This window comes from Python bivittatus, unplaced genomic scaffold (genome assembly GCF_059951505.1).
Source record: "Python bivittatus isolate LINGU-HERP-01145 unplaced genomic scaffold, Pbiv_v1 ctg000610_np1212, whole genome shotgun sequence".
In the NCBI taxonomy this organism is placed as follows: Eukaryota; Metazoa; Chordata; class Lepidosauria; order Squamata; family Pythonidae; genus Python; species Python bivittatus.
Window position 1 is genome coordinate 34,074,668 of NW_028277088.1, and position 18,458 is coordinate 34,093,125.

An 18,458-nucleotide genomic window follows, 5' to 3' on the forward strand; every position below is an offset into this window, starting at 1 on the left:
ATATTCTGCATGTATCTTGAATATATAAAGGGCCAGTGTACAGCCTTGTCACACTCTTTTGCCAGTCTGGAGCCAGTCTGTTTCACCATGTTCTCTTCCGACTGTGGAAGTTCTGGGATTTCCATTTTTCTAAGCACTTTCCACAGCTTGACCCAAACAACAAAATTAAAGGCCCTTCTGTATTGTTATTCTTTGGCTTTCTTAATTATCCAATGTGCATCAGCAGTAATGCCTCTTGTTCCTGGGGCTTTTGTAAAGCCAGCCTGAACATCTGACATCTTCCTATGAATGGTTCTAATCTGCATGAGCCTAAGCATGAAATTAAAGATATTGTACAATAGTTTGCACAACTTTCCTTCCTTTGGTATTTGTTTAGAGACTGATCTCTTCCAATCTGTTGGCCAATGTGTCATTATCCAGATTTGCTGGCACAACTTGGTTAGAACCTTAACCAATTCTTCTTCTGTTGCTTGTCATATTTCTGTGGCATTCCATCAGTTCCTGTAGCCTTATGACTTGGTAATGACAGAGGGCTGATCTAACTTCATCTTCTAGCACTAGAGGTTCTTGTAAGTAGGAAATATTCTCTGTTATCTTGGATGCTGACATCTCTATTGTACAGAATTTCAGTATTCTCCTTCCCTCTTTGTCTGATCTTCTTGGAATCAGTCAATTGGCATCCTTAGCATACCAGTCTGAAGCTGGAACTTCCTTCTGAGTTTTGGAGATCTTGTTTTTTCCATGGGTGTTTCCACCTTCACTGTCTTTACAGATGTTGTTAATATGGCTTCTTGTCTGTTCTAACAGCTCTCTGAAAGTCTTTTGTTTCCTGAGATCTTTGTCTTTCTTGGCTTTAGCTTCTCTTCCTTTTTTAAGCAATTTCCTCCATTTATTCTGACATCCAGTTAGCTTTCTGCTGTTTCTTGGTCTTTATGATTACGATCTTATCATGGAAACGTGTTGGCTTTCACCTTCCCCTTTAGCTTAACTTGGAACTTGCACATGAACCATTTGGGATCTGTTGCACAGTCAGTCCTTGGCCACATTTTGCAAAGATGTTGTTCTGATTGTTGAAAGACAATGTTAACCATGAAGAAATCACTGGATTGATGGAAACTGGCAAGTTATTCTCCTGCTTCATTTTGGTTTCCTTGGCCAAATTTAGTCAAACTAGTCTTTAATATTTCTAAGTTTGGTATTCCAGTCTCCAACACTAAAGAGCACATCTTGCTTGTATGTTCTGATGATTTCAAATTGAACATGACCATAAACTCATCAACTTCCTCTTCTTCTGCATCAGTGGTTAGAACATAAACTTGGATAATCATATTAAAAGGTTTTCCATGAAATTACTCAGTCACTGATTGCATTGTAACCAAATATTATTCTTGCTATATCCTTCCTGACCATTCCTTGTTATTTGGGCCCTTGGTAGTAAACAATATGATCTTCTGACTTAACGTGTCCAATTCCAGTCCATTTCAATTTGCTAATGCCTAAAATGTCAACATGTAGTCAATTCATTTTATATCTGTGTTGAGCTCTCCTATGTTCATGCTTTTTACATGCCATGTTCCTGGTTTATTTCTGTCTTTGCAGCTTTGGATTTTCTTTTCCTGCTTGGCAACATTAGCAACTAGATATCCTGAAGGCTTTATTCTAGGCATGTCATAAACACCATTAGTATTCCAAAAGAACCTCAGCTTTTTCTCGGTAGCATGTTCAGTGACATCCAACCTGAGGGGCCCATCATCTGGCACTATATCATCAATCACTTCATGATGTCTCTCCATGTGGTTTTCTTGGTAAAATACAAGAGTGGTTTACCATTGCAATCTCCTGCACAATATGAAATGATGCCCTTGCCATTGTCACTAAAGTAATCATCCACTTCCAGCATCTTCCTATATCACTCCTGCCCAATATAAGTATCCGCTTGCTTTAGCTGGGCAGCTGGGAAGATCTTCATGCCGACTCTCAGTGTTCTTCACTCATCCCTCCTAGGAATATCCTCTCATCATGATGAGGCAGCACAAGAGAACTCTGGGGAGAAAGTGAACTAATACTTGACCTGTAATCAAGCAAATAGATTAATTGGACTATGAAAAATTCTCTTATATTAAAACAGATGGATTTCAGTGGTTTTATGGCTTAAAACACTTCACTGAATTTTGGTGCAATCCTCCTGAATGATATCCTTAATGTACAGACCTCAGGATTAAATAAAAGAAAACACTGCAAATACAACTACTAATAAAACAAGTAAAAGTTGGGAGCAAATGAAGAAACTCATAGTAATTTGCTAGTATTATATAAAAAAAAATCTATTTTTTTGTTTTGGAAAAAATTGGAAAGCCTGAAGACACTTCACATTTGAACATTCCTTCCCCTTCAGATTTCCATTCAGAGACCCAGACATTCAAGGTTCTACCAAGAATTTTAGGGACTTATATGTTATTTATTTATTTATTTTTCAAATTTAGATACCACCCATCTCACGAAAAAGCAACCCTTCTTCTACTGAATTCTCATAATTGGTTCATTCACTTTTATAGAAAATCCAAATAAAGCTGTCCTCAAATTATTGCAATATTTAGTGATAACTCTTTTATTTTCTGAGAACTCAGATTGTGGGGTTTGCAGAGGGAGGGATATAGAATCACCATTTCCTAGGTGTACAAGTTAAACACAACTGAGATTTCTCAGGACTAAAAGAAACTTTTAACATTTTTTTGAACAGGTCTGACTCATAGGAGACTATATTGCACTATATCAAGCGTTGAGTGTAATCTCTGCTTTTATTTTATATCCAATTCATTATAGAAAAGTGCTTAAGGCCTCTTACTATATAAGCATATTTGAACTGAAATGCTGTGTCATCTTCTGTTCAATCCCCTTTGCTCTGACATTACATTCTGACTTTAGGTAGGAAACTGACTTGAGTTGATCCCCTAGAACTGAAACTAAAAACAATGCATTATTGGCAACTTGTGATATAAGCTGGACTATAAGCTGTTGATGTAGTGGCCAAAGAGTAACAGTGTATTTGTATTTCAGATGAAAAGGTTGAGTTTGGGGGAAGATTTGCCTAGGACTTCAGGCCTAAGACTTGTTCATCCCCAATATGAAGAACTATATCTCATATGACATGATTGTTTTGAATTGTTTCATACAGATTGATGTGAAAATAATGCAAAATAGTGTCTCTTTTTTACTTTTGTATTAACATATGGTGAAACAGCAGGACTGGTATTAATTTTGGAATATGGTGATTCTTTTTATCCTATGCAAATACTGCATTCATTACTCTTCTCTTAGTTTCACTGGTTCCAGAATGATTTTATGTCTGCATTGTGTGTTGGATATAACCTTCTAAATTATCAAAGCATTTGGGAGCCATGATATCTTGGGTCTACCTCCTTTGTACCTGACTCCAAAAGCTAACAAGAAGGTACTACGTCCTAACTGTGTTGGGCCAGAAGAAGGGCCTTCACAGTATTTCAGTTAGGGGAATTAAGTATCTGGGATATAAAGTTGGTATCCTCTTCGATGTTTTTTTGCTTTTTATTGAAGATCTAAATGAAGAAATAAGGAATAAATTATTTATCAGTTTTAACAGATTTTAGCCACTCTGGGTAGTATATAAGGATCTGAATAGAACTCTATCTTTTTAAAATTGGCTAACATATATTTTATTTTGTTGCTAATTGCTGATATATCGATCAGTGGAGGCTATCTGGGGATTCCTTTGATGGATATTATTCAAATAGGATAAACATGACTTTTCTGTTTTACTGTGCTTTCATTCACCTGCCTAAATGAACAAATGAAAGAACCTGAGAAAAATACAAGAGAAATCAACTGATTTCACTACTGAGTAAAAAAAGTAACTAAATGCCTCATTGTTCATTATCACTTCAAATGTTCCAAAACTTGGTAGCTTCACTCATAAAACAAACAATACTTTCAAGGTTAATTTTGATGTAAAAAGAAAGTCATATGAAGAACATGTTGATACCCAGCTAATTCATCACTAGACTTTTATATCTATTCCATCTTAGACATTATATAAAGTGATACAGAAAAGGAAACCTCAGACTTTCAGGATTTTCAACTGCCCAATAACAATGATACCTGATTCTTTCAATAATTAAATCCAATGAATCTCCAGTTAAAATAAAAAGATAAAGAGGCCTCTAAAATATACATTTAAATATCTGAATTATTCAGATACTTGTTAAGCTAATTATTGCTTTAGAATCAAGAGAACTAAAAGGTATTGCACAATAAGATTTATAAATCTGAGGTTTCAATAAAATAAACTTGAATGAACTCTTAATATTCCATACTGATACATAAATTATTCATTAAATACAACTCTCACATCTGGATTTTATTATACTCTGTAAAATATACACAGGAATCTTGATGTACTGAAAGAGTGCAGGTAAATACAGTATTCAAGCAACTGCTATTTCTATGTACATGCTCATTAATTCTTCAAAAAACCCACAAAATTATCAAATAGATCAAAATACTGTCCTGTGTTTTCACACTATGTTCAGAAAACAAGCTGATACTTTGCAATGGCATTAAAGTTTCCAGTTTCACAATACAAAAAGGATAAAAGAAGGTAGGGACCAGTTTATAGCAATTCAATTGAGTTTAACCTCATCATGCAAGATACTCTCGCATGTACATAACCAAAGCAAGTAATAATTATACTGTTGTTTTTCAATTAAAGCAGAACCAAATAAAGTAAATACTTCTATTTTAACAAACCAGCTTAAGTTTGAGGGAAAAAATGCCATTCTTCCATTTTTATTTTTTACAGTAGCCTATTATAAATTAGACAAACACAGGGAAAGTTTTAAACTGTAACAGAAGGATCTGCAACATTTCAAAAACTGTAAAATGAAGCACTTCTATATGTTCCCAAAGATCCGACATTGTACCTTTTTGGTAACAGGGAAACAATATTTTATTATATCCTCTTCAGCCATATTCTAAGCCTTAAAAACCATTTTTTAAAATTATATGTACACCATAGAGGCACAAATATCATTCGCTATATTATGTAAAACCTTGGGTGAACTGTAAGAAATAGTGTTCTGTAAGGCAGCCTAACAGGGTCATCAGGATATTGCAGTTCTATTTTTGATGCAGTTTGACTTACCCAGAGAATTACCCTCTGTGTGTTTGTGTGTGTGTGTGTGTGTGTGTGTGTGTATCCCCATGTGTATGTGTGTGTGTGTGTGTGTATGTGTGGTAAATAAAATAAACCTGGGCAGTGATTACTACATTGCTGCTTTTGTACTCATTTTACCCTGACAACTCCTGATTAAGCTAGTAACAGCTTTAATACCGTAAGACTCTGACAAATTGAAAACTGCATTTTTATGGTACATTTAATAGCGTCGGAAGGCTATCAGATGATTAAAAACAAATCAACATTTAAAACCAATCTAAGATTAATTGCTAGTTGTAATTTAAGGGTTGGTTAAGACTATTATTATTTAAGCTATTCAAGTGTTCTCAAAAATGTTTTCTTTAATTAAAAAAGTCTTAAGTTATTTGGTCCTTTGGCAATTTGCTGCACAAACAATGCCTTCTGTACCAAACTCAATTATTGCCTTCAAAATGATCTTAGTTTTATTGGTAAGATTTGAATATATTGTCCATTCTGCTGTATAACCGCATATTTGTTTATACAAAGATGCACAGCCTTATTGGGATTATTCATTGAAACCAATACACTGCAATTAAATAACATTCTAGGTAACTTTTTGCACCATAGATTCCAAGCATTTCTTTTGCATAACCTGCTTTTAAAAGTCTCTTGGGAGTCACATATTTTTCATGTACCCCCACACTTTTGTTAAAAAAAATCTTTTCCTCAGGCCGTCCTTTTTTATATTCAGCAAGACTGCTTTCTCCAATAACAATCTGGAAATTCAGCAACTGAGTTCATCCTTCAGATCTCTAATGGAGCTTTTTAATAGGTTTCAGAATCTGAGTCATTAAGTTCATCTTCTTCTGTATATGGATAGCCATCTTCCCTCCCAATGTTGTTGAAACTACAGTAAGAGCTATGTTCACTCCTGATAATTGGTAAAGAATCAAAGGTGACTGTTTTTGAAGTGTTGGTATAATGATTAATGGCATTAAATGTAAGGGAAGGTATTGTGCTGCTTGATGAAACAGGCATCATTGTAGCCAGAATAAGAGCTAAGCAATCAGCCACATCTTTATTGGGAGCACAGGCTAAAGCTGGTGTGTAACCTAGAGTCAAAAGAAAAGTGGTAATTTTATTTTCTTCTATTTTTTTTCAGTCCTGTCAATGGATGTAAAAGCAAGGTGCAACTTTTTTATGCTTAAAAACAAATATATAATTATTCTGACTGCATTGTAATTTTGGTCAACTTAAATAATAATCAGCCCAAACCTCTGAAAAACATTAGCACCATATCCCCCAAATTAGTAAAAAACAAATGAATCAGAACTTTTAACAGCCAATGTCAGAACATATATAGTCTATGTTACAACTAAGCCATGTTACTAGGAACAATTCTTTCTTTGACAATTTGGTTAATAGCTAAAGAATTAAATCCACTAAATAAAAGATAATATAATAGCCCAATAGATAATATAATAGCCTGAACACCTTATTGGTGGCCACTAGAGCCAATTCTACTGAAAACTGGTGATACAATTTCATGACATTTTGTGAAATGCTAAAAGTATATATCTTGTGAGCCATAAAACATCCCTCTAGACATCTAATATTTGCCTGCTCTTGCTTTACAGGATATCATGTTGTTTGCCTCTAAAACAAATGTAGGGAGAGGGAGACAGGAAAAAAAATCTGTAGGTTGTACGAGTATTTAGTCCACCCACCAATTTTTATCAGGTCAATTGTAATATATTTCTCCAGATCAAATTCCAAAATAAATAACACAGGGTGCACTTGTAATGGGATGCTGATAAGCAACCTTCTCAAATGCCAATTCCCCCACACCCAGCTTTGAGGAACACATACTTGTTAAGATTTATTTGTAGATCTCCATGTATTATTGTTAAAGCAATGGGAAAATGTCTATAGGTTGGCATGGACTTGTTCAGCATCTTTTTAAAGGAACATCATCTGTATAACTATAAATATTAAAGAAAAGATTTGCAGTATATTTTCTACACCCACTTTACAGCAACCATCAAAGGAGCCATTAAATTCATGGTTGAATCTCAATTGTCATAATGACTAAATCAAGCCTCCACATTTAAAAACAGTGTGCCTCAAAGTAGACCTCTAAGGGGCATTTGGCTTGCTATGATTAGATTAGAATTCACCCTGTTTTCATCCATTTACCATTTTCATCTACTGCAAGTACACTTGCTCCTTTCCCCAGAAGTTCTTGAACTACAACTGTTAATCCATTTCGTGCAGCAACATGTAAAGGCCTGTAGAAAAAACCCACAAAGTATGAAAACATTATAGAAAAAACAACAACAATATACACAAGGTTCAATCTGCAAAATATTTTACAGCTAATATATATATATTTTTAATCCTTAGCACTAGAAATTTGGATGCAAAATGTAATAAAAAGAAATCCCAAGATTTCTAGAGTAAGAAAAAAAATCTAAAGTATTTGAACAATTTTCAATTAGAATAAATTATCTAAAAATGACTGTATGATTGAAGCATAAAAGCATTTGTAGCAAATAAATAATAAATAAAAATATACATGAACCAGATATGTAAACAGCTTGTTACATATCTATAGAATTAAATAGTGAGAAGATGTAAATAGTGATTCTATATTGCATTAAATTAGACAGATCTTTGGATCTCAGGCTCCTTGTATCTAAATGTTTATGATTAATCATTGCTTGTTATCATTATTTGTACTACACAAACTGCTCAGGTTTAATGACACTGAAAAAAAAAACTTAAATCCATAGATTATTAGTCTCTTTACAAACAATAGTTAATATTAACTCATTTATGGCTTAGATGACACAAAATTATGATTAATCCAAAAGAAAGGTAGAATCTTCTGGTCTCAGCTATGAGACAGAGAGCACATGAACCAAGGTTAATATTTCAATACAAAAATATGGTGTAGTATTGTGACTCTGCTATATAGTCTTTTCTTACGTCTGCAATGCTGTGTTGGTGGCATTGATGAGATTTCTATCTGTAATCTTCTCTAGTATTAACAAGGCACTAGTTTCATGACCCTAAAGAAAGGAGAAAAGGAAGGATTGGTATATTATTTCTCTTCAAAAAATATTTATTCAAGGCTTGGCAAATTCCAGCTTCTAGTCTTGAAACGATCCATAACAAATACATTTAGACACACAAGGAAAGGATAGTTGTAATTTAAAGATGGAGTTTTATTGACAAATAAGAAATAATGTGGTCCATTAGATAGTCTACTAAACCGTGTTCACAGCTAGCTGAAGATTTCTGAATATTCTACATGGAAGTATTTATACTTCACTTGCCTTTACACTAGTTGCTATATTTCCTGTTTCTAAAAAGTCTCTCCCTTCTTCTCATTGAGGTGTCACCCTGTTTTTCCTTTTGCCAAATCCAGTGCATGGGTAAGTTTTATAGAAATAGAACTGTTATATAAATAGAATGGGTCAGGAAAAAAAAATTAAAGCCCTAGATCCCTGTTAAAAATCTGTTCCTCCCTCATAATCTTGTTACTATATGACCAAGAAACAGTAATCAGAAAGAATTCCTTCTACTCTTACCACATATAGTTGCAGAGAAGAAATATTTACTTCCTACTGCAGTTGAAATGATGCAGTGCCACTGCTGGTCTGGAGCATCTTAATTTTTGAGGCAAGAATTACAGTACAAGAACAGAAGTAGCAATACATCACAGAAGCTTCAAATCAAAAAATCATACATACCTTGCTGCAAGCCAGATGTAGTGCAGTGTTTTTACACTTATCTTGCAAAGTCAGATCAGCTTTAGCACTGCTAACCAACACCTCTGGGGAAAAAATAGAATATTTTATTAACTAAAAAGATGCATTTCTCAACAGCGTATGTGTGGTATACATTTGTAATCCAAAATTCATTTCTTATCAACAGATATTATTCCTGACTCTGATATATAAATAAATTGAAAGATTTCTGAATTAATTTTTTTACAAGTTTCTCTACTGCTGATTGCTCATCATTCATATGTGCTTCAAGTGCCTCTTGAAAGGCAAAATTATAATAGTCTAATCCTGCAAGTGAAATTATGAAACTGCAAAGGTGGGAGAAATCAACACTGAGATACATAAAAGGTGCCATAGGGAAGATAGTCAGGAACTACTGTCCATTGCCACAGAAACTAGGAACAGAAATAAGGGCTACAAATTACAATCACAGGTAGTCCATGGTCAACAACCAATCATTCAGCGACTATTCAAAATTACAACAGTGCTGAATGAGGAGACTTGCGACCACTCTTCAAAGTTGCAGCAGTTGCAGCGTCTCTGCGGTCACATAATCATGATTTGGCACTTGGCAACTGGCTCGAGATTATGACGGTTGCAGCATCTTGCAGTCACATGATCGCTATTTGCCACCTTCACTGCTGGCTTCTGACAAGCAAAGTCAGTGGGGAAGCTGGCAGGAGGTCGCAAAGGCAATCACTTGACATCGTGCTTAACAACCATGTGGAATTTACTTAATGACTGCAACTGGAACTGCCATCATAAGTTGGCATTGTCATGTGACATTGTGTTTTACCACCATATTGCTTAGTGACAGAGTTCCTGGTCCCAATTACCGTCATTAACTGAGGACCACCTATACTTAGATTTTGGTGCTTAAGCTTGTGAATACTTTAAAAGTTTCAATATTTTTTGCATAAATATGACCTAAAACGTGATCTGTTCTCCACACAAGTCCTAAAACTAGAGAAAGTTAGAGAAAGAAATTCAGAAAACCCAATTAAACAAATGAATCAAAAACATTATACTTATTTATTTATTGAGGAAAATTATCCAAAGATCTGTGTGTGGCAAAAGTATATGTATCTTTGCTTTATGAAACTGGTGTGCCCCCCTTGAGTAGCAATAACTGCAACTAAATGTTTCTGATGACTGTTGATCAGTCCTATATATCGGCTTGGAGGAATTTTAGCCCATTCCTTCTTATAGAACAGCTTCAACTTAGAGATGATGTTGGGCTTCCTCGCATGAACTGCCCGCTTCAGGTCCTTCCACAACATTTCTACTACTTCTGCTACTAGATCTACTAGTACAATTCAGAATTTGTCAATGATGGCAAGCAATCCTGGTCCAGAGGCAGCAAAGCAGGCCTAAGCTACCACCAAATTGCCACCACAATGTTTCACTGATGGGATATGGTTCTTATGCTGAAATGCAGTGTTTGCCTTTCACCAAACATAACCCTTTCCATTCAAGCCAAAAAGTTCTCTTTTGGTCTCATCCATCCACAGAACATTCTTCCAATAGCTTTCTGGCTTATCCAGAGTTTTCTTTGCAAACTGTGGATGGGCAGCAATGCTGTTTTTGGAGAGTAGTGACTTTCTCCTTGAAACCCTGCCATGCCCACCATTATTGTTCAGTGTTTTCCTGATGGCGGTCTCATGAATACTGACATTTGCCAATGCAAGGGAAGCCTTTAGTTTCTTAGATGTTACCCTGGGCTTCTTTGAGACCACTTAGAGTATTACACGCCTTGCTCTTGATGTGATCTTGGTTGGTCAACCACTCCTGGGGAGGGTTAACAATGGTGTTGAACTGCCTTCATTTGTACATGATCTGCCTGACGGTTGTCTGGTGCAGTCCAAAATCTTTGGAAATAGTTTTGTAACCCTTTCCAGCCCGGTGAGCTTCAACAACTGTTTTTCACAGGTTCTCAGAAATCTTTGTTTGAGCCACACTTCCACATACCTGTGTTGTGAAGATCAGACTTTGATAGTGAATACCCAGAATTCTGTTCTTTAAATAAGACATGACCTCCCACACTTACACCTGATTAAACATATTTGTGTATCATATCATTTTTGGGTCATATTTATGCAGAATTATTGAAAATTCAAAAGGACTCACAAACCTTTAAGCACCACTGTAAGGAAAGATTTGCTGATGGAAAGATCTATGGTTTCTTCACCTTTGGAGGTTTTAAGTGGAGGCTGGGCAGCCAACTCCTGAGCAGAGTTTAACTGCTTTAGCTGCACACTGCAAATGATTGAACTAAATAATCCTGGGGTCACTTCCAACTTCACAACTCAGTGATTCTAAGTAGGTCTACTAGATCTGGGCAGCAACAATGCAGATGGCCATTAGATGGTAGTAAAGAGTCAGAATTGCCTATATCTCTTTGCTGCCATCTACAAGCTCTTCAAGAGTTTTGCTGCCCAGATTTGGTAACCCTACTTCAAGGAATGCTATGCTTATACAAACATCTATATTTTATAGCTATAAATCCAATTCATTTATTAAGAAAACAGAGAATATTGTTTGTTTGAATTTCTGTGGTCTCTTAGGTTCTTTTTATTCAAAACTTTTGATCCTAATGCTGTTTTTCCAATAGTATATTTATTGGTTAACAGTAATAAGAATAAAAATAGTTTTCACCTTACCAACTGTATTTGTTTGCCCATTTTCTGCAGCCATCATTAGAGGTGTCTTCCCAGAAGAATCTATAGAGTTTACTTGTGCATTATGGCTTAGCAGAAGCTGTAAGCACTCTACATGGTCTGTAAAGGCTGCTGCATGGAGGGGAGTTCTAAGAAGGGAAAAAAACACATGTTTGATAGTACCAACAATGGATGCAGCCCTAATATAGCCATGATTTTATACAGAAGGAGAGCCTATATTAACAAACCTTTAAAAATACTTAAAAGTTTAATTTGGATCTGAAAGAACATAAAGACAAGGAAAAACTGAGCCAATTACAAAATGTTGATCCAGAAAGATACCGTAATTGATGGTACTGAAAGTTATTGAGAGATCAAGAAGCACGAGGATGAATGCACCACCCTCATCCTGGTTCTCTCACAAGTCATTAACAAGCACAACCAATGTGTTCTCTGTACAACATCCTGGTCTGAGGCCTGACTGAAACAGGCACAGATAATCCATTTCTTCCAAGACCCTAACTGCACCTTCTCTACAACTTCCCAGCAAAGTGAAGACTGGAAACTGGCTAATAGTTGTCTAAAATGGAAGGATCCAGAACATATCCTCTTCTAAGATACTTTTTTCTTTTCTTCAGCTTTTTCTCTTGCTCCTGCCCCTCATTGAGGCAATCACAATGGTATTTTACTTTCAGCACTTCTTTATTTTTGTACCTCTAGAAACACTGGGATTTTTCTAAGCCTATCACATCTGTTGTCTTCTGGATGCAAATCATACAGTTTTTACTGACAGAATCTGAAGTTTGGAATTTTTTTAGCTAGAAGCAGTTCCTTTTCTGGTTACTGAAACTCAAGGCAAAGAGCAATCTTTGTTATACATTAGAACCACAATTATATCTCTTTTGCTATGGTTTCATTTTATTTATACTAATATTAGTTTTAAGATACAAAGAATATCAGAATTAAGTATTTTAAAATATTTAGAATTTTTCTTCAGTACAGTATTTCCAACTTTACCTTGCCTTTGCATCTGTAGAATTTACAATTCCAGATCCCAGTGTATCAATTAGCATTTCAGCAGCACCCTCATTATCATTTATCCTATCAAAGAATTTTAAAAGGAATTAGTTCTACAACAACTAAGTTTGTTAAAAGATATAATGAAGTATTTTGGGGTCACATAGAAATTGCTTACACTGCACAATGCAATGGACTGAAAGAATTTCCTTCCATTTTCTGGAAAACTTCCTGCTCCAAAAGAAGTTCCACACAACTGTCATGACCTAAAAGTTTTTAAATGTCAGAGAGTAAACACAACAATGCAATTCAGAATTTTTTATTACTAAGGAGCATATATACATATAACCCACTGTAATGTTATATATATATTGAGATGGTCAACAGCAATAATTATGGGGTGAAATCAAGATGGAGTGGGGTTGTACATGTGTAGCTTTTGATATCCCTTTAGTTTTTTTCTTATATATACTTAAAAATCTGTTTAACCATGGCAATTGGTTGTTTCTTTATATATTCATTGAATATATGTTCTGTGACCAATCAATTTAAAATATTTTAAGGAGATTTCATATATACATATCAACATAGCAGGAGCCTGGAGACATACAAATGCTTTTGACAAGAATCCTTTGATATTCCTGTTGTATTTTAAGATTTCATTTCTTTTCTGCCATTCTCCCTCAAAAACAATAGTTCTTTTCTTACCATTGTAACATGCCCAGTGCAATGATGTATATCCATGATTGTCTGTCAAAGCAGGTATCACATCCCCAGATGCCACTGACTGTAAGAGTGCTCCTAATACCCCAATATGTCCACAGGCAGCAGATAAATGTATGGGTGTTCGTCCTCTGCAGTCTCGTATTGTGGATTTTGCCCCATGCTGAAGCAGTGCTTCTACACACTCCTCATGCCCAGTAACTGCCTGGGAAAAAATTAACATAAAATGTGCATTATGCATATAGGCACTTGCAGACATGAGAAAATAAAAAAGCTGCTCTCTCCAACTAGCTTTCAGCTACTTCACTACAGTTGCCTATTAGCTTTTATATCAATAAAGGAGCAAAGTTAGACAGCTGTGGATATAAAAAGGCAGATGGGGTCTTGTGACTAACCCTGCTCCTTAATTTGTCTTGCTGGACCATGCCTTTAACCAAATGAGATGTCCATGCCCATCCAAGCCAAAATCTAAATGATTATATTCAGGCTGACTTTCCTTATTACACTAAAGCAATTAGACAATGTACAATCAAGTCAAATCACAACTATAAACTAGTTGGTTTGAATTTTTCTCCTAGCTCCAACTCTCTCCAAGTTCTCCAACTCTAGAAATACTTTTGCTTTGAACAAATTTTCTGTCATCAGCACATTGCAAAGAGTTAAGATCTGGAACCCTGACATTCAAGGCATGGAATTGCTTCCAACCAAGTGCCTTAGTAATATATCCTTAAATATTCAGGTTCTTGCCTAATTATAGTTTGCTAAGGGTATCATTTTATTAAATGTAAGTTCTGTTTCTTGAAAATACATTTTCATGTATTGCTTTAGTTCTTTTTCCAGCCTAGGGATACCAAACAGTTTAGATTTAAAGAAAATAAAGAAGCTTTGGGTAACATTCTTATGTTATAAATTATTAATTCTATGAATGGTGAGATTGTGAAATAAAAAACAAAACATATTTGGTGATCTGTTCTATCTCACAGATGCAAACAGTTTTAAGAACAATTTTCTGCATGTTTTGGGATGCCTGCTCTAGAATGAAAACCCTCTGGATCTATTCTTATCTTATCAGTAGCCCCCTAAAAACTAAGCTACCTATTACTGCACTTAAATCCCTGATAGCTGATAGCAAAGAGAGCCTGAAAAAAGAGAAGCCAGAGAAAATATATTCTGTTGTATCAATTGTTATGAAAATATGAAGTTGGATACTGATGGAATATTTCTGAAGAATGATATAATACATTGGAGATACAGAAGAAAAAGCTTAGGAAGGGACACTTCAGGGGTAATGTGAATTACATTATTTTTTTAATTGTAGGAATGAAAAATATAAGATTTATACATTCACTATGAATAATGTAAATAAATACAGTAAACTGGATTTAGACTAAGTTAGTTGCAATACATTTTTACTACAATCAACTGCATTTATAAGTCATGATTTTAATGGGACCAGCTTAGTCTGGATCCAACGTAATATTTCTGTTACCTTAGTTGGAACTGCAGCAATGCTACCTATTGAAGCAAAGAGCAGGGTGGGGGTAGGAGGACACACCTGTTGTCTCTCTTACCCCTCTGTGTAATGCTGTTCTTCCCCATTTATCTTTGGCATCTACATTTGCTCCTTTGTTAAGCAGGGAATAGACACAATCTGTGTGCCCGTTAAGAACAGACAACATCAAAGGAGTCCTGAAAGACAAAGATGATATAATGGAACAGCACAGATATTCTACATTAACAAGCTCATAACCCGCCTAAATGTTGTTAGACCACCAACAGCAAATGTACTTCACATTTAAAGGACAGAAGTCACACCTTTCTCAAAAGGCCTTCTGCTTTTACTACTTGGATGGGAGAGCACTGCAGAATACCAGAGTTATAGACCAGGAAGCTCCAAAACCATCCCAGAAAAAGTAACATCAATCCACTTCTATATGGTTACCAGAATAGTACATGAACATGTCCATGAGATCACTAGGAGTCAAGCTTTTTTTCTATTCCCCCTCCAAAAAAAAGTAGCATGAAAAAGAACTAGGGTCTGCAAGTCACTATACATCCTGTTCATCATATTATCTTCAGTAATAGGAGGGTATTCTGGAACTGTAAAATACCCATTTTTATTTGCAATGTTCTCTAATATAGAGCCTTTGGATCCACGTTCCTCTAGTGTATATAGTCTTTAAAATAAATTCCTAAACAATAAATACCATTTTCTGTGATGTTTTTGTTACAACCACTGGATTGCTTGCCAGATGGTCTGGACCTCTGCCCTACACTGGAGGTTGGAGATTGAATATGGAGATTTGTACATGGCAGCTGTTGGCCCTGAGAATGTGAGGGTCTAGCAAGAGACTGTTGAATGTACATAGGGTGAATGGAAATGCTAGGCTAGGTAGCCTACTATAGTCTACCATATCTTGCAGTTGCTGAATGCTGTAGACAGAACAGTGTAGGGACGTTGCTTTATTGCCTGTTGGTTACTCAGATCGCTGAGAGTTATACTCCAACTAGGCAAGTCCATGCAAGCTGACTGAGGCACTGTCTTGCCCTGTTACCTCGTAAATGTCTGACCCTGTATCTCCTTAATTCCATCAAGGTTATCTTCCTTACTCTGTATAAGAGGTAGCTATGGCCAGAAGGGCCTTTATACAGATTCATCTTTCACCAATTGTGGCTTTTCCTGGACAGGAGTCCCTTCACAAAGTCACACATGCATTAGTCACTTTCTGTATTGACCATGGAACATCCTTGATTACTTTAAGCCAATCATGCCTCCTTTTAATAGTTGTTATGAGGATAAAATTAAGGGAAAGTCTCATTGATGCCACCTCAAACTCTCCCACAAAAGGCAATATACAAACACAATAATAATTATATTTTATAATGTTATTCTACATTTATATAATAATATATAACATTTAATATATTCATATTAATTTTATATAATATTTGATATAACAAACTCATATTAATAAATACATAAAGAAAGGCTATGATACACCTTATAGCTACACAACATAGTTATTTACAATGAATAATCCCACTGTGCAACACCTGTCTCACTTTAGATACAAATATTTGAAACTTACTGTCCATTTCCATCTTGAATGTCCACAGCATTCTGTGGTTCTGCATTTCCAATTAACAACCGCAAGCATTCTGAATGACCATTTGTAGCTGCAAAATACCATCAACAAATAAAACAGTAATCATAAGCACCAAGAACAATTTTGTTTTAAAGAGTTACATCTACTTTTCATAACCTGCTAGCAATTTTGTAACAAGTTGAATATCTTTAAAAAATTATATAGCCACACAAACCCTTGATTTATCTAAAAAATATTCAAGATGTAATAGCTATCATATTGATACATAACTTGTTTTATGAAAAAGTTCAGAGCCTACTAACTGAAATTAAGGGATCACCTCAAATCTGCTCAACCAATGTGCTCTGGCTGTCAGTATGCTTCCAGATGTAATTCAAGATGTTATCACCTACAAAGCCCTACATGGCATACGGCCAAGTTATTTGAGGGACTGCATATCTCCTATGGTTTCTGCCAGTACAAGCTGACCAAGTTGGCATTCTCCAGGGTCCCTTGGTTAAATAGTGCCATCTATAGGGACCCAGGAAGCGTGCCTACTGTGTCACAGTGCCAGCACTCTAGAATGAGGCTCCCCTGAGATCATGTATTTCACTTATACCAAGTGAAATATGGTATAATACAAAGGTTCACTTAGGCATGATTGGGATCTGTAATTATTAATAACCACAATTAAAGAAAAGGACTACTAACTCACTAATTTACAGCTCATTTTAGCGGCAAGGTTTCATACAGAAATTCTTACCTCATGCCTTCATTTCTTTGGCTTGCTATTTCTTACTTCTTTTCTGCGTTTCACATAACATTGCTTACTCCAAAAGGGAATAATATAATGGGTTGTAAAAGGTTTACAACTTTTGCCTGATTTTCATAATCAGGCAAAAGTTTAAACCTTTACCAGCACAGAATGCAATGAAGATTTAAATGGTTTTCCCTTTGACATTTTAATTATTTTGAGACTGCCACCTTGAAAACACAAATTTTAAATAATGCTTCAAGCTGGGAGCACTGTGCTTTCCCTATACTTACACAGGAGATCACTTGAAGGAATTTAGAAACATGAACCAGTCCTGAAATACCACTGCAGTGATATTTAATTTTTTAATTTAATAGTACGCAACAATTTAATAGAAGATGCCCTATTTCTCCCCCCACCCCCACACACAAATATGTGACTATGGCAGCTAGGGCATCATTAAGTTATGAACATCATCATCATCATCATCATCATCATCATCATCATCATCATCATTTCGCCACTACTGAGAAATGATTTTAGCACTACATTCCATCTGATAAATATTAAAAATGCTGCACTGTACAGTGATACATAACTTACTCATCAGGAGAATGCAGGCTATTTTCCCTAGGTTTTCCCCAAACATCATAGAAGCAACAGCAACTAAAAGAATACTAGAGGGCTGGGAAAACTTTTAACATCTTTTCAACATCTGTGCTGCACCACTACCAACAGACAAAAAAATGATCTGTACAATGGGGGGAGGAGTTCCAGGCAACTTAAATATTACATGAACTAAATTTAGTTACTTGATATTAATAACTGAATGACAAAAAATTGGATTGGAGACACTGTTTTACAATAGTTGTGCTCCTTCCTCAGCAGTCAGTTCATTAGCAGAGGGGAGAGATCGGCATGGTGGATCACCATAAAAAATCTAAAGACATTATTAAAATTATCACCCTAAACATATGAGCAAAATCAGCAAGCCTGCTCTTTAATATATTATCATTATTTATTTATTTAAAACATTCTAAACTGAAAATATTTGTATAGTGTTGTAAATGTAATCAATAAAGTAAGATTTTCTGCATACAGGCTTACAATTATCACACACACACACACGTTATCTATATAAATTAAAAAAAGGAAAGAACTGTAGAAAATAATACCCAATCACAAATACCTAAAACAACATTTCTTACAGTGACTTGCTGGAATAAAAATTGCTCAGAGAAAGAAGCTTCCATCCGCAAA

General features: G+C 35.4%; 2 protein-coding genes across 4 annotated transcripts in view; one reads left to right on the plus strand and one right to left on the minus strand.

Annotated features, from left to right (window-relative positions):
• PLEKHA8 (pleckstrin homology domain containing A8) overlaps window positions 1-18,458 on the plus strand; it is a 158,263-nt gene that overhangs the window by 132,841 nt on the left and 6,964 nt on the right. The gene's annotated exons all lie outside the window — the stretch shown is intronic.
• The window catches only part of ANKRD28 (ankyrin repeat domain 28), a 105,301-nt gene continuing 92,047 nt past the window's right edge, over window positions 5,205-18,458 (minus strand). For both annotated transcript variants that reach the window (XM_088150751.1, XM_007429263.4), the window contains exons 19-28: window positions 16,448-16,535; window positions 14,930-15,047; window positions 13,344-13,563; window positions 12,814-12,901; window positions 12,636-12,719; window positions 11,622-11,767; window positions 8,926-9,008; window positions 8,159-8,241; window positions 7,367-7,458; window positions 5,205-6,282 (exon numbers count right to left, since the gene is read on the minus strand). In XM_088150751.1, coding sequence (XP_088006877.1) covers window positions 5,996-6,282; window positions 7,367-7,458; window positions 8,159-8,241; window positions 8,926-9,008; window positions 11,622-11,767; window positions 12,636-12,719; window positions 12,814-12,901; window positions 13,344-13,563; window positions 14,930-15,047; window positions 16,448-16,535 — 1,289 coding nt within the window. In that variant the 3' untranslated portion in view covers window positions 5,205-5,995. The remainder of the gene's footprint in view (window positions 6,283-7,366; window positions 7,459-8,158; window positions 8,242-8,925; window positions 9,009-11,621; window positions 11,768-12,635; window positions 12,720-12,813; window positions 12,902-13,343; window positions 13,564-14,929; window positions 15,048-16,447; window positions 16,536-18,458) is intronic.